We start from the raw sequence: 25,806 nt of genomic DNA, 5'->3' as shown, positions 1-25,806 counted from the left end.
AATATTCTATTAATAATCATATAGGTATCATTACGATAATATACCATTAGAATATTAGTCACTTACTTTCAGTAAAACCTTAAATATTTAATAAAATGCATGATTTTCATTAGCTTTCCAAAGTTAAAAATATTCCACCTATCAATACCCATGTAATTTACAAACAGATCCATATCCCTCAATCATACCTTTGGTGAAGATTATTTATTTCTTCATCTTTGCGGTTTATTTCCACTCTGGCAGTTTTGATAAGTGCTGAGATATTTTTCTTAAGAGACTGGTTTTCATTTTTTAAGCTGAAATTCTAAACATCATAAAATACATTTAATAAAGTATGTATCGACAGGATTATTAAACTATTTATAATAGTTATTGATTACTGAATGCTAACTACATGCCACGCATCACATATTTTACCTTATGCAATTCTCAAAATAGTCTTAGGAGGAGTACAGTGATGCTCATTATACAAATGGGGAAGCTGAGATTCAAAGAAGAAAATTGGCGCCAAAGAAAAGCTATTTAAAGTGAAACTACTTAAAAGAGGGAACAAAATGAAAAACCAATAAATAACAAGAAAAAAAGTCATTATTTTGAAAATGGGTCATTATTTTGAAGATGATAAAATTTTTATTATATTTAACAACAGGAGCTTTAACTTGCAACAATGTACTAATTCTCAGGTGAACAAAAAATGAATTGAGGATTGACTGGCTCTTTGGGAGAGAGGGTGAAGGAAGAGAAACAACTTTACCAAGAAATAAAAATCAGAACAAGACAGTACATTCCTGACTTTGCAGCATGATCACAAAAAATGTCTCTCTGGCAAAAATTGTTAAGGCATCACCATTTTTCCTCATCAGCCATTCTAAAGGTTCACACCTCAAACCATTCTCTTTTAAACCACCTGATACAGTCTCTAAGAATTCCCTATTATTTAACTGTTAATTAGCCTAGTAGATCATTTGTCAATATCATTTAACAAATCAAGCAGTTTTCCTTTATCAGTTTCATTGACGCTGGAAATAATGCATGTTTTGCCAGACTTGCTCTTTCATTTAATATTTTTTAAAAAAGTTTCCTTACGGGCTTCCCTGGTGGCGCAGTGGTTGAGAGTCCGCCTGCCGATGCAGGGGACACGGGTTCGTGCCCCGGTCCGGGAAGATCCCACATGCCGCGGAGCGGCTGGGCCCGTGAGCCATGGCCGCTGAGCCTGCGCGTCCGGAGCCTGTTGCTCCGCAACGGGAGAGGCCACAACAGTGAGAGGCCCGCGTACCGCAAAAAAATACACACACACAAAAAAAAGTTTCCTTACAACCTGCCAACACTTGAGCATTTTAATTTTAACAAAAAAATTTATTAAGTTTCAGTTTTAAAACCTGATTAAGGTGGAGACTTCCCTGGTGGCACAGTGGTTAAGAATCTGCCTGCGAATGCAGGGAACACGGGTTCGAGCCCTGGTCCGGGAGGATCCCACATGCCACAGAGCAACTAAGCCCGTGCACCATAACTACTGAGTCTGCGCTCTAGAGCCCGCAAGCCACAACTACTGAGCCTGCACACCTAGAGCCCGTGCTCCACAAGAGAAGCTGCCTCAATGAGAAGCCTGCGCACCACAGCAAAGAGTAGCCCCTGCTCGTTGTAGCTAGAGAAAGCCCACGCAGCAACGAAGACCCAACACAGCCAAAAATAAATTAATTAATTAAACAAATTAATTTAAAAAAATCTAACAAGGCAAAAATAAAATATTCATCATAATTCTACCTGTGTCTGTATTTCCTTAAACTTTTTCATCAGCTCTTTCATTTGCAGCTGACATTTTCCATATTCTACCTGCAACTGTAAGATATAAAAAGATCAAGCATCATTCTAAATTATTTTCTTAGCTTAAATGACATTTCAAAATATTTCAAACTTTGCAAATCAACCCATAAATAAGGGTATATGAGGTCCATTTCTACTAACAGATATTTAGTTAATTACTGGTTTTTAAAGTTGGGCCTACCAATAATGTATTTTCTGTAGTTTCACATTCAATCTCCAAAGTTTAAAATTCAAATAAGGTAGAAAGAAATTTGTCTGCATGAAGTCTTGGGACAAATTATAACTTTGTAGAAATCATGAAAAAATAAAATATTTTATCACACTGATTGCCTGTTGAGATTTTATATGGTCAGACACTTAAATTCAATCAAGCAAAATTATAACTAAATTTAGGCAAGCATCCAGAAAACATTATTTTAAAAAGCAGATCTGAAGGCAGAAACTGACTTAAATATTCTTTTAGTCTAAGAGCTGCTTCCCAAACACAGAATGTCTATTCAATAGTAAGCTGATGTCTGTATTTCAGGAGCCACAAAAGAGCAAAGTAACTGTCCTTCAAAATTCTGGTAATCCATACATCATTATATGTTGCCTCCTTTGCAGTTCCTTCTTCAGTCAGGATTTCTTCATATAAATCCAAACAATTTCTGGATGGTACAGAGGATTTGGTAGCACTGTCTAAAACAAAGAAACAAAAAAACCTTACATTAAAATATGTATTTCCAGATTCAATGAAATCCCTGTCAAATCTCCAATGGCATTTTTCACAGAAATAGGAAAAACAATCCTAAAATGTGTATGGAACCACAAGACTGTGAATGATCACAGCAACCTTGAGAAAGAAGATCAAAGCTGGAGGCACGACACTTCCTGATTTTAAGATATAACACTATAGTAATCAAAACTGTATTTTATTGGCATAAAAACAGACATATAGATCAATGGAACAGAACAGAAAGCCCAGAAATAAACCCAGGTATATATGGTCATAATTTATGACAAAGGAGCCAAGAATATACAATGGGGAAAGGGTAGTCTCTTCAATAAATGATGTTGGGAAAACTGGACAGCCACAAGCAAAAGAATGAAACTGGACCCTTATCTTACAGCACACACAAGAATCAACTCAAAATGAATTAAAGATGTGAATTTAAAACCTGCAACCATACTTAATATCTTGTAATAACCTATAATGGTAAAGAATGTTGGAAATGCCCTGGCGGTCCAGTGGTTAGAACTTCGCACTTCCACTGCAGGAGACATGGGTTGAATCCCTGGTCATGGAACTAAGATCCCACAAGCAGCGTGGCGTGACCAAAATAAATAAATAATATAAAAAAAGAATATATATACATGTATAAATGAACCACTTTACTGTACACTTGAAACTAACACAACATTATAAATCAACTATATTTCAATAAAATTTTTTTTAAAGAACCTGAAACCATAAAATGCCTAGAAAAAAAAAATATTTAGGGGGTAAGCTTCTGGACATCGGTCTTGGCAATAATTTTCTGAATTTGACACCAAGAGCAAAGGCAAAAGCAAAAAATAAAAAAGTGGGACTACATCAAATTAAAAGGCTTCTTTCTGCACAGCAAAGGAAATCATTAACAAAATAAAAAGACAACTTACAGAACGGGAGAAAATGCTTGCCATTTTTATATACATGTATGTCTGATTAGAAGTTAATATCCAAAAATATATAAAGAATTCACACAACTCAACAGAAAAAAACTAAAAAATGGGCAGAGGAACTGAACAGACATTTTTCCAAAGCAGACATAAACGGCCAACAGGAACAGGAAAAGGTACTTAACATCACAAATCATCAGGGAAATGCAAATCAAAACCACAATGAGGTATCATCTCACACTTATCAGAATGGCTATCATCAAAAATACAACAGGGGGCTTCCCTGGTGGCGCAGTGGTTGAGAGTCCGCCTGCTGATGCGGGGGACACGGGTTCGTGCCCCAATCCGGGAAGTGAGCCATGGCTGCTGAGCCTGTGCGTCCGGAGCCTGTGCTCCGCAATGGGAGAGGCCACAACAGTGAGAGGCCCACGTACCGCAAAAAAAAAAAAAAAAAAAAAAAAACCAGGTAAGTATTAGCAAAGATGTGGAAAAAAGGGAACGCTTGTACACTGTTGGTGGGAATCTAAATTGGTATAGCTACCATCAAAAACAGTATAGAAGTTCCTCAAAAAATTAAAAATATAAGTATTATATGATCCAGCAACCCCAGTTCTGGGTATATATTCAAAGGAAATAAAAACTGAATCTCAGATATCTGCACTCCTCTGTTCACTGCAGTATTATTCACAATAGCTAAGATATGGAAACAACCTAGGCGTCCACCAACAGAAAAAGGAATAAAGATGTGGTATATGTGGGTGCATATATGTATGTATACATGTGCGTGTGTGTAAATATATGTGCATATATAAATATATAATGGAATATTATTCAGCCATGAAAAAGGACACCCTGCTATTTGCGACAGCAAGGATGAACCTTGAGGGCATTATGCTAAGTGAAATAAGTCAGAGAGAGAAAGACAAATACTGCACAATATCACATGTGGAATCTAAAAAATCCAAATGCATAGAAACAGACACTAAAACGATAGTTACCAAGGGCTGGGGGTGGGGGAAAAGAGGAGATGTTGATCAAAGAGTACAAACTTCCAGCTATAAGACAAATAAATTCTGGGGATCTAATATCCAGCATAGTGATTACAGTTAATAAGACTATATTATATGATCAAAAGTTGCTAAGAGACTAGATCTTAAATAGATGGTAATCATGTGACGCTATGCAGGTATTAGCTAATGCTATGGTGGTAATCATTTTACAATATTTAAGTGTATAAAATCAATATACTGTACATTTAAACTTACTTAATGTTATATGTCAATTATAGTTCAGTAAAGCTGGGGTAAAAAGAAATACATGTGTTAGGCTTTTTGACGTACTGTCTACCTCTACCCAGAGGGCTCTACAATTCTCCATCTCTTGCATTTCATCCAAATCTATACTGATTTCACAGATTAGAATTGGAAAACCAATTTACCTAAAACAAATTTGTCAACAAATCAGGTGTAAGGATCACATTTGTTCGAAGCTTTAGAAGATTTGATTACAGAAAGGTTTTCTCATTTAGACAGGTCATTAGACTCTCAGCATATCACACTCCTACTGATACATTTGAAAATATTTATAGTAACTACCCTTTTCAAAAATTCTAATATCATGTAGCCTGTGAGTATGTGTGGTAATATAGGTAGAAATCACCATCAGTTTCATTTTCAGTGGTACAAAATATTTTTGTACAAGGTCCAATTAAATCTGAGACCTAGCAGCTTCCCTGGTGGCACAGTGGTTGAGAGTCCGCCTGCCCTTGCAGGGGACATGGGTTCGTGCCCCGGTCCGGGAGGATCCCACATGCTGCGGAGCGGGCTGGGCCCGTGAGCCATGGCCGCTGAGCCTGTGCGTCCGGAGCCTGTGCTCCGCAACGGGAGAGGCTACAACAGTGAGAGGACCGCGTACCGCAAAAAAAAAAAAAAAAAAAAAATCTGAGACCTAGATGAAAAACAAACCTAAAGGCTAGTTTATTTTATTGATCAAGCTTTGGGCAAAAAAATAATTACCTGAGTATAATGATTTCAAAGAAAAGGCAGATTGTTGAGGAGCTATGAGTTACTCCAGAAATTGTTAACAACAAAATAAACACTTCCGACAGACTGACCAAACAAAACGAAAGTATTTTATTATAGAATTTACATACCAGAAACAGCACTGTCCAACCCAGCATATATGTCCAAAGAACCTTCATCATTATTTTTAAGAGGAGAAGCTGCAAAAAAAATCAAAGACTAGTTAAAACTGACTCTATGCACTTAGTGGAGTTTTTCTATTCTGACTCTGAAGAACCAGAAAAAGAAAGACTTATTAGTCCAGTGTCAAAAAAGAAAATTGTTTAGAAGCTTTTGTACATCGTTATAAACACACACATCTTAGTACACAGGTTTAGACTTAAAAACTCACTTTCAAAAACAAGCTAGTAGGGGCGGGTGTGGGGGTGGTGGTGGTGGGATGAACTGGGAGATTGGGATTAACATATATACACCAGTATGTATAAAACTGATAACTAATAAGAACCTGCTGTATAAAAAAATAAAATAAAATTCAAATATAAAATAAAGAAGAAAAAAACCCCACGCTAGTAAGAAGGTTACAACTCCAATAATAGCAGAATAGTTTCTATCAGGACAATCTTCCTGCAAAAACTATAAACTCTAAACAAAATATTAAAAGCTATCTGCAGTCAACGCTCTACCACTAGACTTATTGTGGTGATTTCGCAATATATACAAACATGGAATTATTACATTGTACATCTGAAACTACTATAATGTTATATATAAATTGTACCTAAATTAAAAAAAGAAAAAAGAAAAAAAAAGTAATGTGAAGAACTAAAGAGCAATCTAAAGCAGGCAAAAACTGGAGAGGAGATGACACCTGAAAGAAGAAAACAGCACTGTATGAATTCCCTATCCCCCTTTTATTACAAGATTTGTGGAACAATACGCTCTAGCTGGAGCCACACTTGGCAGTGAAAACTCAGATGGAAACTTCTAGTCCTGATAGCTTAAAGAAACAGAGAAAAAACTTTGGGGGTGATAACAGCAACTAGAAAGAGGAAATCCAGAGTGCCACAGAGAGGACTCCTCAAATTGTACCCAAATCTGAATGACCCCCAAATTACACATGTAAAGGTTAGAACTCCCCAAAGTCCAACTAAAGCTAAAGAAAGCTGAACAGAGATTTCAGCTCCTGTTCACCACAGGGAAGACAGAAGATTAAGTTCAGTCAAGATAAATACCTGCTAAAATTAAAAACACCAGCACTTTTCAGAGGAATATAACAGAATCCAATGTCTCTATAACATTTACAATGTCCAGAATGCAATGCAAAATTACTCATTGGAAATCTTGGTAGAGAAATAAAAACAACTACAAGAACCAAATGAAAATTCTAAAACTGAAAGTACAATATCTAATGTAAAAAGTTCAACAGAAGAGCCAGTAAGCTTGAAGATAGATCAATAAATTATTCAAATGGAAAAACAGAGAGAAAAAGACTAAAAAAAGAGAGAGAGAACAATCTTACTAACTTATAGTATATCAAAAGTTCTCACATACTATATATCCGGAGTCCCAGAAGAAAAGAGACAATGGGGAAGAAAATGATACTAGATCCTAGAAGGACAAAAATGGTAAATAACTGAGTAAATAAAAAAGACTAATATTTCATCTTAATTGCTTTTAACTCCTCTTAATTTCTTTAAGATACATATAACAGTTTAAAATAAAAATTACAGCACTGTATCAAGGGGTTCACGACATCTTTAACATAAAGGGATGGATGGAGGTTAAACACAACAATATGTACAAGATTATACAACTTACATAAAAAGATTCTTACATTTAAATAAGTAGACTGCAAAATGTTAAAGATGTATATTGCAATCCCTTCAGAAACCAATTGTAAAAAATAATGCAGAGGTGTAGCCAAAAAGCTAATATATAAATGAGAATGGAATTCTAAAATATATTCAAATAATATTTGAAAGAAGGCAAGAAAATCAGAGAGAACAAAAACTGATGAGACAAACTAAAATTTTAAAATGATAGAGGGACTTGCCTGGTGGCGCAGTAGTTAAGAATCCGCCTGCTCATGCAGGGGACATGGGTTCAAGCCCTGGTCTGGGAAGATCCCACATGTCGCAGAGCAACTAAGCCCATGAGCCACAACTACTGAGCCTGCGCTCTAGAGCCTATGAGCCACAACTACTGAGCCCGCATACCACAATTACTGAAGTCCACACGCCCAGAGCCCACGCTCTGCAACAAGAGAAGCCACCGCAATGGGAAGCCTGAGCACTGCAACGAAGAGTAGCCCCCCCTCGCCTCAACTAGAGAAAGCCCACATGCAGCAACGAAGACTGAATGCAACCCAAAAATAATTAATTTGTAAAAATAAAATAAAATGATAGCTCTAAATCCAATCACAATAATGAAGGACATTATTGGGTTAACTGGTAAAACTGGTATAAAGATGGTAGATTAAATAAAATTACAGTATTCGTGTTAAATTTACTGAAATTGATAATTATGCTGTTCTTATGTAAGAAAACCAACTTTTTCTTGTGACATACCCACTGAAGTATTTGGAGGTAAAGGACCATAATGTATACAACTTAGTATCAAATGGGTCAGGAAAAAATTGTGTGTGTGTGTGTGTGTGTGTGTGTGTGTGTGTGTGTGTGTGTGTGTGTTTAAAGAAAAAAGTAATAAATAAGTAAACTTAGAAAGACAATTAAAATGAGCTCTTACCAGAAAAGACATCAAATAAACTTGTTCCATCACCATTGTCATCATCTGCTGCCATGATCCTATTTCTTTTTGATAGTCGCCATCTAAAGTATTAAATATAAATATTCTCCACTGTTAAAATCAACCTCACAATTCAGAGACTAAACTTAGCTTTAAGTTAAAAGACAACTTTCAAATTTGGACACACTGACAATGTTCACTCTATTGTGATTTTTTTTTTAAATATCTAACATTTTCCAAAAGCTAAAACTAGAAAACAAAAATCTTAAACTTGCGGGTATGGTTAACCCATGCCACAAAGTAAATGATGTTAATTTTATAAAGTAGAACAAAATATAAATTAACTTGCATACTTAAATAAGCCAACTATCATAAAAGTGCAACTATATGGCGAGTTCTGAGTCCTCTTAGCAAATCATCAAATCTGGTGGTGATCTTGGGGACTCTAGACACATGTGTTTTCACCAATAAAGGAGTAAGATGGGCAAAGAGCAAAGAGTTCGATACTATACTAGGTTGGTAAAGGTGTGGGAAAAGAGTTATGTATATACTCTAATACATCAAGTGTATACTGGTACAAGCTCTATGGAGGCAATATGGCAATAGCTATCAAGTTTCTAAATGCAAACACTCTTTGACCCAACAATTTCATATCTAGTAATTTGCTCTACAGATATACAAGCACATGATTACAAAAATGTGTATACCAGAATATTCAGTGTAGCACTGTTTGTAGCAGCAAGACTAGTAGCAATGTAAGAATCCAAAGCAGTAAAAAAAAAAAAAAAAAAAAAAAAAAAAAAAAATCTGACTTATCTGACATTCTCCATTCTGCCCGTAAAATACATGAATGTTGCCTACGGTCAAAGAACTATGGCCACTGTGGCTCCTTGGGGTCACTAAGGCTACCTGTGCCTGCACACTTCTGCTCCCACCAACTGAGATATTCACTTACCAACAACCAGGTGCATTTATTATCAAACCCAATTATGTTTATTTCCTTATTTTTCTAAGTAGTAGTATGATGAAAGATTACATTACCAAAGGGAGTTATTTTCCAGTGAAAACTAGGCTGAGCGTTCTGGAAAGACTAAAAGGCGAGTAGCAAGACACTTACAGTTGCTGCCAAATCAAGTAAGGGTGAGATAATCCAAAATACTAGAAAAGAAAATCTAGTCTGTACTCTGACTCAGAAGTATCGAATTTCTTACTCTAATGAAGAAAGTGCTGGAAATCATAAGCAACGTCTTATGGGTGTGCAAGAAAGAAGTCAGAACTCTAACCATTGGATGTATACTCAAAGAAAAGGTCGTGGTTCTACCACAACAAATACAATTTATATAATTCCTTTAAATAAAATTAAGGTATATGTATATCTTTTTTCCTTCATTCCCCACATTCCCCATTTTTTCCAAATAGCTGAGCTGATTAATCAACTGTTATAATATAGCTTGTGCAATAATTACAAAAGGCACAAATGGCATAATCACATTTGGCAAATAACACAACTGACTCTTGGTAAAGCAAAACTCAACTGATGGAGCAGAAACTCATAAGCTTCCTGACGGTAATCAACTCCTAGCTGTAAAGTGTCACATGGAGAGGGGGGCATCAGTCAATGGGTTTTTTACAAAATGGAGATCAATTAATCTAAAGATTTGGTTAAAAAGATGATTTGGTTAAACTGATCAAATAGATCAAAGCTTTCATTGCATACCATTTCACACAGTTTTAGTTTTTATTACTAAAAAAGGATTCTACTTGTCTTGGTAAATTAAAACTGGGAAATACAAAAGATCTAACAAATCCTGGATCTTTTGTTCCTCATCTGTCTTAAATTTTCTCCAACTGTTCACGGGATCTTTGTCTCCAAACCTTAATTTCTAGGCCCCTATCACCAAATAAATAAATATATATATATATATAAATTACTTATAAATTTAAGAGAAAGTGACCATTTCTTAGTCACACCAGATGTAGCATTATGAGATCTTCAAAATTGTTTCTGAGAATAATATATATACATAGTAACATAAAGAAGTTGTCAAAAGAATATATGTGGTTTCTCACTATGTACTATACATAAAGTTAAAGGAACTGTGGCAATTATGATGTCTCTTTATTCCATATCTATCCTGTGTGATGATGGAGGTAGGCCTTGCAAAGATTTCTCTTTTGCTAGCTGGTGCTACGTACAGCCTTGTCACTAGAGAGTGCTGGAGGGAGCCTGGAAAGGAAGCCAGTTTCTCCTCCTAGTTTCAGTGTGCCTGGCTAGCCAGGCTCCTGCGGGGCAAGCTTTCTCCAGCATTCAGTTCCAGCAACAGACAGTTCCTCCAGCACTAGGTTCCTGCAAGGACACAATTTTTCTGCATGCTTGCCTCCTATACGTAAGGTTGCTATTACAATGGGCTCCTGCAGGACACAGCTTTCTCCTGCTAGGCTCATGGAGAGGGCAGCTTCTCCAACTCTTGGATCCCACAGCACCTGACAGCAGCAACATCCAGGAGCTTCCCCATGCACACAAAGGAAGGTCACTAGAAAGGCACTTAGCAACTTCTCCACCATCCAATTAGCCCTGGCCACACTCTTTCCAATGAGGGGGAGACAGCTCTTCTTCAGATGAGCTATCTCAGCCCTAAAGGTGGTGGTTGATCCTTATATCTGCTATTCCTACATTCCTTAGGGTTATCTTTAACTCTTTACTAACCAATTCCCAGTTATTCCAACCTCTGTTAATAATTCTTTATACTAAGCTTTCTCTTTTCAAATTACCATCTGGTTTTTGTCTCCTGATTGGACCTTGTCTGATACAGGTAAGCAGTCACAATAGAGGTTTTAACACACCCTTCTCTGCTAATAAAGCAGTTAAAGAGATTTAAAGATACAGCTCTCAACACAAAATTGACAGGTTTGATCTGATGATTTTTATTGATATATTACCTACAGTAAAAGAACTTATATTACTTTCAAGCATATTTATAAAAACTGACAATATATCATAATAGAGTTAGTTTCAACAAATTTCATAAAGTGCTTTTATCAATAAAATTTGAAATTAACAGTGCATTTTCAAATTTCCCAATTCCTTTGGAAATCTACAAACATAGGTCAAAGAACAAACATTAATGGAAACTGGGAAATACATAGAACTAAATAACAATGAATACACCACAAAACAACATATTTGTGGGGTACAATCAAAATAGTACTTTTAGAGGAAAAGTTATAGCATTAAATAAATTTATAGGAAAAGAATACAAAATATTGAGGTCAACATCCAACTCAAGAAAAAGAACAAAGTAAACTGAAAGAAACACATAAAAAAGAGAAATTAATAAAAAGAAACTAACTATAAAGATGAATAAAAATAAACACTTCCTCTTTGAAAAGACAAATCAAATAGGCATATGCCTGGCAAAACTAATAAAGAAAAAGAAAGAAGGCACAAACATTAGGAATAAAAAAGGAGTGACAGCTTCACATATAGCAGAGATTAAGTTATTAACAAAATATATTTGAAAGTTCAATGAAATGGATAGTTTTTTAGAAATATGTAACTTGCCAAAACTGACTTAAGAAGAAACAGAAAATATGTACACATCTAGGAGGATTAAATTATTTGATACAGTAATTAATCTACTCATAAAGAAACTACTAAACCCAGACAGTTTTACAGGTGAATCCTATCATACCTTCAAAGAACAGATAAACCATAATCTATTCCAGACAACATATAGGAAAAAAAGAAGGCTGAGAGACAAATATATTTAGGTTAGTATAGTCTAGACATCAAAACTGGGCAAAGACAGGGCAAAACAGGAAAATTACAAGACAGGAAAACTATAAGTCAATCTTTCTTATGAACATAGAAATAGCCTTTAAAAAAAATTAGCCAGCTGCAGCCAGCAAGACACTAAACAAAGAACAAAAACAAAAATACACTACGGTCAAGTAAGATTTATCCCCAAAAATGCTAGGATAATATAGCATTAAAAACTCAATTCATATAAGCACTGTCTTCTAGTTGATAAAGTTGCTTCCCAGCAGGGTATGAGTTGTTAGTTCTGATACTGTTATATGTGTATATTGGAATTGAACAATTTAAATAGATGGGTGGTAGGTGGTGGGAGCCAGGTTTCTTGCTACTGAAGTGGAAGGTTACAGAAAAGCAAGAGAACACACTAAAAATGATCCCTGTGGTAATGGATTATAGTTGAAGACATCAGTAAGAACTCACATTTAACTTAACATAGATACAGATGATTATATACAGAAATATTTTCAGGTATATGTATATACATCAGTTAGTAGACACATATGTACTATTTCTTTGCTCCACCAGCAAAGTAGCAATAAGCACAACGAGTATCCATATCTTGGCTTCTAATACTATTCTCCATTAAGATGGACCAGGGCTTCTTGAAGAAATGGCTGATTCTAAGACAAGGGCAGAAAATGCACAAGATGAACATGGAGCATCTTACAGTGCAAGAAAGTAAGGAAGTGTCAAAAAAAAAAAAAGAAACTAACAGAGGTATGTCAAAGAGGCACTGGAACCAACTGAAAGAGTTTTCAATAGCCAAAGCTGGAACAATTTGAGCAACAAATTAAAGTAGTACTGGATTATAACCCAAAGCATAAAATAAACATACATGGTCCACACTGATATAAGTAAATTAGTAAATGGAGAAGAAACAGATCTTCCATGCAGAATTCCAAATAAATTATGTTGATACTCCACTCTAAAGCAGGCAGGGCCTAATTTCCCACTCCTTAAATGAGGGCTCTGCACTGTGATTTATTTCCAAAGAGTAGAGTATGGAATTGGGTGGGGGGCTAACTTTATGGTGAAGAAACCTGACAAACATTACTTCAGTCAAAGGATCAAGCCAACATCAACAGTCATAAATCATGTTGATAATATGTACTCTTTTTTTTTTTTTTTTTTCTTTTGCGGTACGCGGGCCTCTCACTGTTGTGGCCTCTCCAGTTGTGGAGCACAGGCTCTGGACGTGCAGGCTCAGTGGCCATGGCTCACGGGCCCAGCCGCTCCGCAGCATGTGGGATCTTCCCGGACCGGGGCACGAACCCATGTCCCCTGCATCAGCAGGCGGACTCTCAACCACTGCGCCACCAGGGAAGCCCTGTACTCTTGATATATGATGAAAATGGCATTTTACCTTTGATCTTCCCAAAACCCATAACCTCAGTCTAATGATGAGATAAACATCAAATTCTAATTAGAGGAGCATCCTACAATATACCTGTCTAGTACTCCTCAAAACTGCTAAGGACACCAAAAACAAGGAATGAGAGAAAATGCCACAGTCGAGAAGAGCCCAAGAAGACATGACAACTAAATGTAATATGGTGTCCTGAAACAAAAAAAAGGACAGATATCGGGTAAAAATAAAGGAAATCTGAATAAACTATGGACCTCAATTAATAATAATGTATCGGGGCTTCCCTGGTGGTGCAGTGGTTGAGAGTCCGCCTGCCGATGCAGGGGACACGGGTTCATGCCCCGGTCCGGGAAGATCCCATATGCCGCGGAGCGGCTGGGCCCGTGAGCCATGGCCGCTGAGCCTGTGCTCTGCAACGGGAGAGGCCACAACAGCGAGAGGCCCGCGTACCGCAAAAAAAATAAAAAATAAAAAAATAATGTATCAATTTTTTCATTAATTATAAGAAATTATCGTAAGATATTAATAGCAGCGAAAACTGGGGGGTGTAGGGTGACATATGGGGATTCTCTGTACTTCCTAATTTTTCTGTAAATCTAAAACTGATCCAACAATAGTCTACTAACTAAAAATTAGTATATTTCATGCTAGATTAGAAAAGAAAAAATATGATCATCTCAACATCTGCATAGGAAGGGCATATGGTAAAGGTTCAACACTAATTTTCAGCAAAGTTGGAGTTTATGAAAGTTTAAGATGGGACCTTACAGGAATTCCTTTGCGGTCCAGTGGTTAGGACTCCGACTCTATGCTTCCATCGCAGGGGGCACGGGTTCGAGAACTAAGATCCCACATGCTGGGCAGTGCAGCCAATAAGAAAAAGATGGGAACTTTCATAAACTGATAGAAGACATATTTCTAATAAAAAAACCCAAAACCCCTCACATTGGGACTTCCCTGGTGGCACAGAGGTTAAGAGTCCACCTGCCAATGCAGGGTACATGGGTTCGAACCCTTGTCTGGAAAGATCCCACATGCCACTGAGCAGCTAAGCCCATGCGCCACAACTACTGAGCCTGTGCTCTAGAGCTCACGAGCCACAACTACTGAGCCTGTGTGCCACAACTACTGAAGCCCACATGCCTACAGCCCATGCTCCAGAACAAGAGAAGCCACCGCAATGAGAAGCCCGTGCACCGCAATGAAGAGTAGCCCCCGCTCGCCACAACTAGAGAAAGCCCGTGTGCATCAACAAAGACCCAATGCAGCCAAAAATAAATAAATAAATTTATTTTAAAAAAACAAAACCCTCACGTTAATCATCATGCATGATGTTAAAACCATAGAAGCATCTCCTTCAAAGTCAAGCTTGCTTCTATTAGCAAAAAGAGTAAAACATGAAATGAGACAGAACTGGAAAGGAAGAAACAAAGCTGCCATTATTCACACTATGATCACCTATACAGAAAATCTACAAATTATTAGAACTGGTAAGAGTTTCTCAAAGTTGCTGAATGTAAGATTATACACAAAAGCAACAGGTTTCCTATGACAGCAAAGAGTTTTTAAACATAACTGATAAGAAGATATTATTCACAACAACAAAACTATAAGGTACATAGGAATTAATCTAATATAAGACCTTTATGGAGAAAATAATAAAAGATCTAAATCAGGGATTTGAAAACCTTTTCTTCTTCTTTTTTTTTTTTTTCTGGCCATGCTGTGAGGCATGCGGGATCCTAGTTCCCCGACCAGGGATTGGACCTGCCCCCTACAGTGGAAGTGCAGAGTCCTAACCACTGGACCTCCAGGGACATCCCCTGAAAACCTTTTCTTCTTAAAGGGTCAGGAAGTAGGCATTTTATGCTTGTAGACCATCTGGTCTGTCACAAGGACTTAACTGCTGCTGTAGCTCCAAAACAACCATAGACAACTAGTAAATGAATAGAGGCAGCTGTGTTCCAATAAAACTTTATTTACAAGAACAGGCAGCCTACCTCTGCTCTAAATAAACGACAAAATATGTCTCAATCATTTTTAGGAAAACTCAACATCAAGGTTGGCAATTCTCCCTAACTTTATCTATAAACTCAATGCAATCCCAAACTTAACAAGCTGACCATAAAATTCAAATTGAAGTGCAAAGGGCCTAGGAGAGTCAGGACATATTTTATTTTGATGGGGAGAGAGTAGATTTTTTATTGAAGCATAACATAAAAATAGAAAAAAGCCCAAATCATAAGTAGACAGTCCTATATTTTTCACATACTGAACACATCCATGGAATTACCACTCAGATCAAGAAACAGACCATTACCAGCACCCTAGAAGTACTCCTTGGGCCCCCTTAAAGCCACTATCCCCTCCAAAATGTTGGCAAAAATGTGTGGAGAATAAAAGCATACACATTGCCGAGGACTTGCTTGGTAGGAGGGGAAGGACTTGCATGTCAATGGAGGAGAGGGAGGTATCTGTGGAGATCTCTGTAGATTCCAAATGAGAATATTAACCTTGGAGGAAAGGCAGACATGGAGAACTGTAAGTAAAACAGCCTAGTTGAAACAGACCTCAGAACAGGATTGGGAGACAAAACTAAAATTTCATTGGTGTCAAACAGAAGATACTAAATGTCAAACCAACATATCTGGTCTTGAACTTCCAAAGATAAGAGCACTGAAGGTTTGTGAGTTAGTACATTGATATAAAGAAAGGAAAGAGGAAGACTAACTTGTGGAATGAACTGGAAAGACAAAAGTGTAGGAAAAGAAACTGGGAGGAAGGCTACTATAAAGGTCCACATGATAAGACTTAACCCAAGACAGAGACAGAACGAAAAGAGTGATTACATGAGGCATAATAATGGAAGAAAGTAAATTACGTAAGTGCCTGGATATGGAAAATATAAACTATCATCTCCTGCCTCAATTCACTCTCAAGCTAAAAGCTGCCATTATCTTTGACTCTTTCTTAGCACCACACTCACTTTCAAGCAGTCACAAATTCTTAGTGATCTTTAAATCTCTCAAATTAGTGTCTCCTTTGCACTGTCACTGTTCCAGTTTCAGATACAATTATTTCTCACTTAAATTATTATAAAAGTCTCCTAGCTAGTTTCTACACTACCAATATCTTTTTCCTCTCACCATTTTCCACACTGAGGCCAAAATTAACCCTGTTTATGTCTAGCCTGTGTTTCTCTCCCAGGTCAGAAACCTTCAACAGCTACCCCAAATAAAATTATCAAGTTGAGCTTCCCTAGCACAGAACCCAAGGCCTTTCTAGAAATGTCTATCAGTGCTTTTCTATTTCTCACTGTTTCCCTCACACACTCCAGCCACAGCCACCACAGCACGTTTCTGTAATGCAAGTTAGCACATACATTATTGAGAAATAGAGAAATGATGTCAGTATAACCCAGAAATTATGTTGGTTCAGATGGAGTTCTTTCCCAGGATGTTAAAGTTTTGCACCATTAATGAACAGGAGCTAAACACAGCAAGCAAGAAGGAATCTAGTCCTGTACCTGCCACCCTTACCCTAGATACCCATCACTCCCCTTTCTTCCTCTAGTCTCAGTACAGCCGCAGGCTCTGTCTTGCATGGGCTTAAGCTTGGTTTCCCTCAATCTTTGTGGGAGGCAGGATGGGGGACAAAGCCAAACACAAGGCAATGAGCCAGAGCCATTCAGTCCACCGTCACAAGATTTCACATGAAGCCTGCATCTGCCTCTGTACCCACAACCTCTGATGTTTATGTCCCTCTGCTTGTTGCCGCAATCCTTCCTTATTCCTCCTTCCATCAAGCTATCTTCATCCTTATTTTTTCTTGAGGAAAAGACCTATATTTACTGAGATACTTATTTACTAGGAATTTAACATGTCTTTTAACTGTGCCGATATTTTAATTACAATTGATATTGTTCCTGTTGCTGCTCCAGTAATATGAGTAGATAGGCTTTGAGTATTCTGCTCCTATTTTTCCCATAAACCCTGTCTTAGTGAGTGATTTTGCAGAAGTAAAGGTTTTTCAAGACTACATATAACATTAGAGCAGAAATATCTGTACTTGCAGTTCCTGAAATATGCCATGTACTTCAGCTCCACAATATCTTGCTCGTTCTGTTTCCTCACCTGGACTGCTCATTCCCTTCCCAAGCCCAGCTACCACACAAAAAATAAATAAATTAGGGACTTCCCTGGTGGTGCAGTGGTTGAGAGTCCACCTGCCAATGCAGGGGACACGGGTTTGAGTCCTGGTCCGGGAAGATCCCACATGCTGCGGAGCAACTAAGCCCGTGCACCACAACTACTGAGCCTGCGCTCTAGAGCCTGCGTGCCACAACTACTGAGCCCGCGAGCCACAACTACTGAAGCTCGCACGCCTAGAGCCTGTGCTCCGCAACAAGAGAAGCCAATGCAATGAGAAGCCCACGCACTGCAACTTAAGAGTAGCCCCGGCTCACCGCAAGTAGAGAAAGCCCACACGTAGCGACGAAGACCCAATGCAGCCAAAAAAAAAAACCTTTTTAGAGGCATAGTTAATTCCCAATCCCTTATTCTATCAACATGCTGAACATGTCATTATTGCATTTACCAATCTCTACTGGAATCATTTGCCTTCTAAAGTGTTCCTTAAACTTTAACATGCAACAGAAAATCCTGGAGAAGTTTCGTAAAGCACAGCATTAAGATCACAATGCTTGTGATGCCTCCAGGGACTGCAGGCAGGGTCTGGCCCCTGCAAACTCCTCTCCCTGACTCTTCCTCTAGTGCCTCTTTCAGGTGCTCACATGCACATTGTTCCTTCCTGCCTCAAGAAATTTGCAGATGCTGTTCCTTCTACCTAAAAAAGCTCTTCACCTCCATCACCTAGTTCTCTCCCCTAAATCAGCTAGACTTCAGCTCAGTTGTCACTTCTTCCAGGAGATCCTCCGTGTCTCCCGTCTCCCTCTCTTCACCAGCCTGATGGGGCCATGGTAGGCCTATCCCAGGATCCCCAAGGACCTTGTAGGTTATGTTAAGGCATTTCCTCTTCTATCTAGAAGAGAACAGGGAGCCACCAAAGTGTTGTCAGCCAGGAAAGACAGGATCAAATATGCTGGTAGGTCTGGGGCTAGAGAATTATGAACAGCAGCAGGCAGCTTACTTGGGACACAGATGACTTTTGCTCAACAAACACTGGCCTCATCCGACCTCCCCAGGGTACCTCCAGTAATTCCCTATGGTAGTGTTTTCCAGAATGGGGCATGACTATCACTGGGGGCTCTAGGGATAATTTTAGTGGCATATAACCAAATATTTTTCAAAGATGAACATATTTATTTCAATGGGGATTCAAAAATAAAACTTGCATTCTAAACCCATGATTTCATGACTATTATTGCTTAGGACAAACTTCATGTGGTTGATACTCAACTGACTAACTAAAGCTGGGGGCCTCTTGCTCAAGTCAAACTTGCCAAGTACCCTGAAAAATCCCTCCACTTCTTTCTCTATACAACTCTCCTGCTGAAATGTCCTTCCAACCCCCTGCTTTGGAAATTCTACATACCCTTCAAAGTCTCAGTTGAATCCCCGCTCAGGAAAGTGGCCTTCAATTAGGGTAGGAGATTGGCAGAGTGGTTAAAAACTAAGGCTTATCAAATGTAAATTTTGGACTTTGGGTGATAATCAGGTATCAATGTACCAATGATTGTGTATCAATGGTGTACAATGTTCACTAATTGTAACAAATGCAACCCTCTGTTGTTAGATGTTGATAGAGGGAGGAAGTTGTGTGTTGGCGCAGGAAGCATATGCAAACACTCTGCATTTTTGCTCAATTTTGCTGTGAACTTAAAAATGCTCTAAAAAAATAAAGTCTATTAAAAAAAAAAGAAAAGAAAAACCTGGGGAACTTAAAACACAAGATTTGACGGGCCCATTTCCAAAGTTTCTGATTCAGTAGGTCTGAGATGAGGCTTGAGAACTGAATTTCTAAAAAGTTCGCAGGTAATGCTGCTGGGGATCACACTCTGAGAACTATTATTTTAGACCAGTGCTGCCCAACAGAGCTTTCTATGATGATAAAAAATGTTCTATATCTGAGCTGTCCAGTATGGTAGCTACTAGCCACATGTAGCTATTGAGTACATGAAATATGCACAGTGTGAATGACCGTTAGTTTCCTATTGCTGCTCTACCAAACTTCATGGCTTAACACAAATTTATGACCTTACAGTTCTGGAGGTCAGAAGTCTCACTGGTCTAAAAATCAAGGTTCAGGAGGGCTGCATTCCTTCTGGAGGCTGTAGGGGAGAAACTGTTCTTTGCTCTTTCCAGCTTCTAGAAGCTGCTTATGTTCCTTTGCTGGTGGCTCCTTCTTCCACCTGCAAAGCCAATAGTGTGACATCTCACCTCTTGACCTCTGCTTCCATGGTCAGACTTGCTCCCCTCTCCACCTTCCTCATGCTTCCGTCATCACATGGCCTTTCCTGTCACTTACTCTCCTGCTTCCCTCTTAAGGACCCTTATGATAATACTGGCCAACTGGATAATCCAGGATACTCTACCCATTTCAAAATCCTAATCACATCTGCAAAGTTTCTTTTTTTGGGGGGGCCACATCACGTGACTTGTGGGATCCCAGTTCCCCAACCAGGGATTGAACCCATGCCCCCTGCAGTGGAAGCAGAGTCCTAACCACTGGACCTCCAAGGAATTCCCTCCAAAGTTTCTTTTGCCACGTAAAGCAACATATTCATAAGTTCCTGGGATTAGAACATGGACATATTGGGGAATCCATTATTTGGCCTAACACACTAAGGTTGATGTTTATAAATTTTATTTATTTATTTGGCTGTGTTGGGTCTTCGTTTCTTTGCGAGGGCTTTCTCTAGTTGCGGCAAGTGGGGGCCACTCTTCATTGCGGTGCGCGGGCCTCTCAGTCACGGCCTCGCCTGTTGCGGAGCACAGCCTCCAGATGCGGAGGCTCAGTAGCTGTGGCTCACGGGTCCAGTTGCTCCGCGACATGTGGGATCTTCCCAGACCAGGGCTCGAACCCGTGTCCCCTGCACTGGAAGGCAGATTCTCAACCACTGCGCCACCAGGGAAGCCCCGAGGTGGATGTTTAAACTGTAATTAATTTTAATTAATTTAAAGTTAAGGGACTTCCCTGGTGGTCCAGCAGTTAAGACTCCACGCTCCCAATGCAGGGGGCCTGGGTTTTATCTCTGGTCAGGGAACTAGATCCCACATGCCGCAACTAAAGATCCCGCACGCCGCAAATAAGATCCCATGTGGCGCAACTAAGACCAAGCGCAGCCAAAAAAAAAAAAGGATGATTAAAAAAAAATGTTAAGTTACAGAGGGAATTCCCTCTTTAACTTTATTACAATTTAATTACAATTACAATTGTGGTTATTACAATTTAATAACACATAACTAGCTCTAAATGCTACTGGGCCCTTGTAAAAAGGTAAGGTATCTGAATACTTTCCTAAGGTGACAAGCTCCTAGACATCACTACTTTATTTTCTACAACTGCAAAGCAGTTTGGATTAAACATTTGATGGGCAAACACAAGGAGGTCAGGATAGAGAGCAAGAACTGCCACAAAAAGTAGGGGGTACCAGATCAGATTTATAGACGACTCTGCTGCCCCTCAGTGCTTGAGAATTAGGATATGTTTGTACTAAAAAACAATCAACAGTCAGCAATAAGATGCTAAAGTTAATAAACACATTCCTGTAAGTCCAAGCTCACCAAGTCCAAAACCAAAAAAGATCACCTGTCAACATTTGTCACCTCCTGACACTGCTACTTCTTTAAGTAGCATCCCTACTGATGCTACCCTACAACGCTTCTCCCACTTTTCCTCATTCTTGCTATCAAAATTTGTTTCAGACCCCCCACTATAGCTATCTAGCTATCTCCCCTCTCCAAACACATGTTACACACAACAGTTCGGTTAGTTCTTCCAAAGCAATCCTGCTCATCTCACTTCCTGCTCAAAAACTTTGTATTACTTCCCAATGTCTACTGAATAAAGTCAAGAAAGGCACCTAGCTTTCTAGCCCTACCACTCACTATCTCAAGGTTTCCAAAACCCCAAGGTTCAGTGAAACTGGGTTTGTGTTCGCAAACACACTTCCTGACACCATCTCCCCGCATCTATCTAAGAGTTCACAAGCAAGCCTGGGTTTCAATACCCAGAGGTTAGAATGTGAGAATTGAGATTTTAGAAAAGTCCAGTGATATAATTATGATACTTGGACTTCATCCACTACGGAATGAGGGAACCACTGAAGGCTTTTAAAGCAGAGAAATATCATAATCAAATCTGCTTTTCAGACGTTCAACTCTAGCAAGAAGAGTATAGAAAATATTAGTGGCAAGGGAGACACAAAATGCTATTAAAACATGCAGGAGAGGGGTTTGCCTGGTGCGGCAGTAGTTGAGAATTCGCCTGCCAATGCAGGGGACATGGGTACGAGCCCTGGTCCGGGAAGATCTCACATGCCGCAGAGCAACTAAGCCTGTGCGCCACAACTATTGAGCCTGTGCTCTAGAGCCCACGAGCCCCAGCTACTGAAGCCTGCACGCCTAGAGCCCGTGCTCCACAACAAGAGAAGCCACAGCAATGAGAAGCCCACGCACCGCAACTTAAGAGTAGCCCCCACTTCCCAAGGGCTTCCCTGGTGGCGCAGTGGTTGAGAGTCCGCCTGCCGATGCAGGGGACATGGGTTTGTGCCCTGGTCCGGGAGGATCCCACATGCCGCGGAGCGGCTGCGCCTGTGAGCCGTGGCCGCTGAGCCTGTGCGTCCGGAGCCTGTGCTCCGCAACGGGAGAGACCACAACAGTGAGAGGCCCGCATACCGAAGAAAAAAAAAAAAAAAAGAGTAGCCCCCGCTTGCCGCAACTAAAGAAAGCCTGCGCGTAGCAACGAAGACCCAACACAGCCAAAAAAAAAAAAAAAAAAAAAATGCAAGAGACAATGAGGGATGACTAAGTTATTAGTGGAAATAAAGACTAGGACCAGACCTGAAAGATTTCTGTAGCAGAATCAAAAAGATTTTAAGGGAATGGGTATTCAAATATCCAATCTTGCCCATTTCAAAATCACAGCCTGAGCTGTCTTTTCAAAATGCAAATCTGATCATGTTTCCTCCTCTGCTTAAAACCCTTCAGTGCTTCCAGCTGATCTTAGGTTAAAAAACAAATTTTGTCACAATTCTTCTTACCAAGCCCTGAGTGACCCGGCCTCTCCCCACTCCTCTAGGGTTAGTCTGTGGCATTCTCCCCCATTCTCTGCCCTGATCATATTGGCCTTCCTTCAGCTCCTAGAACACAGTTTGCCCCTCCCACCACAGCGCCTCTGCAGGGAGTGTTCTTTCCTCACTGTTCTCCTTCACTCAACTCATCTGTGTGTGTTACTGTGGCTTAAGTAATGTTTGAGCCTTCCCTGGCTACCCTTTCTCTCCACTAGGTCAGGTCCTCTGTTAAATATTCTTCTACCACTTTGTCCTTTCTCTACATGGCCTCTTTTCAGTTTATGATTACATTTTTTTGTGGGATTCCTAGAGAAATATCCATCTCACCCGCTAGGCTATAAGCTCCACCAAGAACAGGCCTGGCTCTGTTCTGTTCACCATTGTACCCCCACCTCTCAGCACAGAGCCTGACAAGTTGGTAGGTAATAAAAAAAAAATTTGCTGAATTAATCAAAATCCCAATTTGTTACAGACAACTCTGCAGCTCCTAGCTTTAATAACAAGGTAGTCATGCTTTTAACTGAAATGGAGAACCAAAGAAGCCATGTTGAATTATCTATCGAACATCCAGCAGAAAATGTCTAAATAGACAGTTGGAAAATGGAGTATATAGCACAGAAGACAAGACATAATTGCTACTATTTGCAATAGCCAAGACATGGAAGCAACCTAAAAGTCCATCGAGAGATGAATGGATGGATAAAAAAGTTGTGGTACATATATACAATGGAATACTACTCAGCCCATAAAAAAGAATGAAATATTGCCATCTGCAGCAACATGGATGGACCCGGAGATTGTCATACTGAGTGAAATCAGAAAGAGAAAGCCAAATACCATATGCTAGCACTTATACGTGGAATCTAAAATATGATGCAAATGAACTTATTTACGAAATAGAAACAGACTCACAGACATAGAAAACAAATTTATGGTTATCAAAGGGGAAAGGGGATGGGGAAGGGATAAATTAGGAGTTTGGGATTAGCAGATACACACTACTATATATAAAATAAACAACAAGGTCCTGTAGCACAGGGAATTATATTCGATATCCTATAATAAAGCATAATGGAAAATAATATGAAAAAGAATATATATATACATATACATAAATATATAACTAAATCACTTTGCTGTACACCAGAAACTAGCACAACATTGTAAATCAACTATACTTCACCAATTAAAAAAAAAAAGACATAATTGCTGTAGCTGGGATTACTCTTGAAATTATTAAGGCCAGTGATTCTCTTGAGAAGGAAAAGAGGAAGGAGAGGAGGAAAACTTATGTATCAGAATCTCTTGCAAAGAACGATTTTTCACACTTGCTCTCACTTTTCCTCAAATGAGGATCTCAATATACAATGAGAGTTGCTTGTGATAGGAGAGTTGCACCTAAGTGAAGAGGCAAAATTTTCAAAGTTGAGAACCAAGAAGAGAGTTGCAAGCTCACTCATAATCTTTTGAGGAACAATCCCAATGGATTCAGATGTGAAGTCGAAGCAGATGAGAGAAGGATCACCGAGACTTTTGTGAAAGGACAACGTCTTTAAGAGACAGTTTCCTTTAAGAAAAAAATCGAGGGAATGAAATAAACATTTGTAGTGAAAAACAAAAATGTGTAGAGAAAGAGTCAGGGGAGAGGGAGAGTGTATTTTTAGGCTCATGGGAAACATTTAATCTAATACAGCGAGAACCCTAAAAAGATGTTAAGGGGAAAAGAATAACAAACGCCACATATACTGTACACTATGTGCCAAACACTGTCCTAAATGCTCAAAATACATTATCAATTTACTTTAAATACTCCCAAAAGTTCTATGGGGTACAGATTATTCTTTTTCCCAATTTACAGATGAGGAAACAGATAAGAGAAACTTGCCCCAAGGTCAAACAGCTGGTAAAAAGCATATCTGGGCTTAGATCCCAGCTGTCTCTAAAGCCAGATGACAAAATCAAGAATATTCATTAGACAGAAGAGTATAACAAATTTTTTAACGGGCGAGCTCTTGTAAAATGGCAAGAAACGCCAGGAGATAACTGGAGTATGGGGATTCTGGCCCTGAAGGCCTCTGTCCGCTTCCAATCAAAGGAGCCCTGAGTGAGATGGGGGAGCCCTGAGCGAGATGGGGGAGGGGCCCCGAAAAGAGGCAAGGTTTGGAACTGGAGCTGTGGTGAACGGTAAAGACCAGAGAAGAATCAGAATCAATGCCAACTTGATGCCTGAAGCGCAAATCCTGAGATTCTACGAATTACACATTCACATCTGATTTAGGGCCTACTATGTGTTAGGCATGACTCTCTTCGCTGTAGAGATTAAGATAAACAACTTCTCTGGGCGTAATAGGAGAGGAAACAACCAACATCAATGATCACCAGACACAGGAAAAACCCATTCCTCCAGAAAACCCCATCCGAAAGGTTTAAGAGTACATTCCAAGGGAAGATTGGTTTTGGGGGGGAGGGGCAGGAAGAGCGGTCGAAAGGACACTTCCTACCTGCGCTCACCCTCGTCCCCGCCCGCGCCCGGATACTCTCGAGGGACCACAGAGGGATTGGGGGTGAAAGCCCAGAAGCTGCATCCGAGGGCGGCGGGAACGCGGCTTCCTGGGAGCCCCGGACATCAGACGCGCCATCCCCCCGCCACAGACTCCGCCGCTGCCTTCAACTCCCTGGCTCCCCGGACGCCGCCGGCCTCCGCTCAGAGTACTACCGCGCAGTGCAACCTCTTCCCCAGCAGCCCCGCGCAGACCAGAACCCCACATCAACTTACCCGCCCCGCCTGGCCCAAGGCAACCTGGGGTCCTTTCTGGACACCGAGGTCTCGCTGGAGTCTCCACCAATGCCAGAGCGCTATCAGCACGTGGAGGCGGGACTGAGCGCCCACGGCCAATCAAGTCAGACGCAAAGCACGTCCCCGGCGCACATTCCTAGTTCCCGCCTTTGGGAGGGATTAAAAAAACACGGTTGGCGCCAAACTCCCGTAGTCTTCTAGGGGCTTCAGGAAAAGGGGCGGGGTCTGAGCTGACGGGGAAGGAGGGGCGCGGCTCCGCTACCGCAGGGGCAGAACGTTGGCCGATGTAGGGGCGGTGTCTGGGAGAAGATCTTTAATGAAAGGGAAAGTAACATCTGAGAAGGC

At 39.7% G+C, this 25,806-nt stretch overlaps 1 protein-coding gene across 11 annotated transcripts in view; it reads right to left on the bottom strand.

The window, feature by feature from the left end:
• CASP8AP2 (caspase 8 associated protein 2) overlaps positions 1 to 25,515 on the bottom strand; it is a 48,223-nt gene extending 22,708 nt beyond the window's left edge. For 10 of the 11 annotated variants that reach the window (XR_004480621.2, XR_007470603.1, XR_004480622.2 and 7 more), the window contains exons 1-6: positions 25,441 to 25,515; positions 8,229 to 8,311; positions 5,615 to 5,683; positions 2,402 to 2,502; positions 1,765 to 1,839; positions 189 to 304 (exon numbers count right to left, since the gene is read on the bottom strand). Coding sequence is in view for 6 of the 11 variants with exons in the window: in XM_004264813.3 (XP_004264861.1) it covers positions 189 to 304; positions 1,765 to 1,839; positions 2,402 to 2,502; positions 5,615 to 5,683; positions 8,229 to 8,283 (416 nt within the window). In the remaining 5 variants the exon portion in view is untranslated. Of the gene's footprint in view, positions 1 to 188; positions 305 to 1,764; positions 1,840 to 2,401; positions 2,503 to 5,614; positions 5,684 to 8,228; positions 8,312 to 25,165; positions 25,385 to 25,440 lie in introns of those variants that run through there. The other variant, XM_049695473.1, reaches the window with a different exon arrangement.
• Between the last annotated feature and the right edge of the window lie 291 nt (positions 25,516 to 25,806).

Source organism: Orcinus orca, chromosome 12, assembly GCF_937001465.1.
Source record: "Orcinus orca chromosome 12, mOrcOrc1.1, whole genome shotgun sequence".
In the NCBI taxonomy this organism is placed as follows: Eukaryota; Metazoa; Chordata; class Mammalia; order Artiodactyla; family Delphinidae; genus Orcinus; species Orcinus orca.
This window is presented reverse-complemented; position numbering and strand designations above follow the sequence as displayed.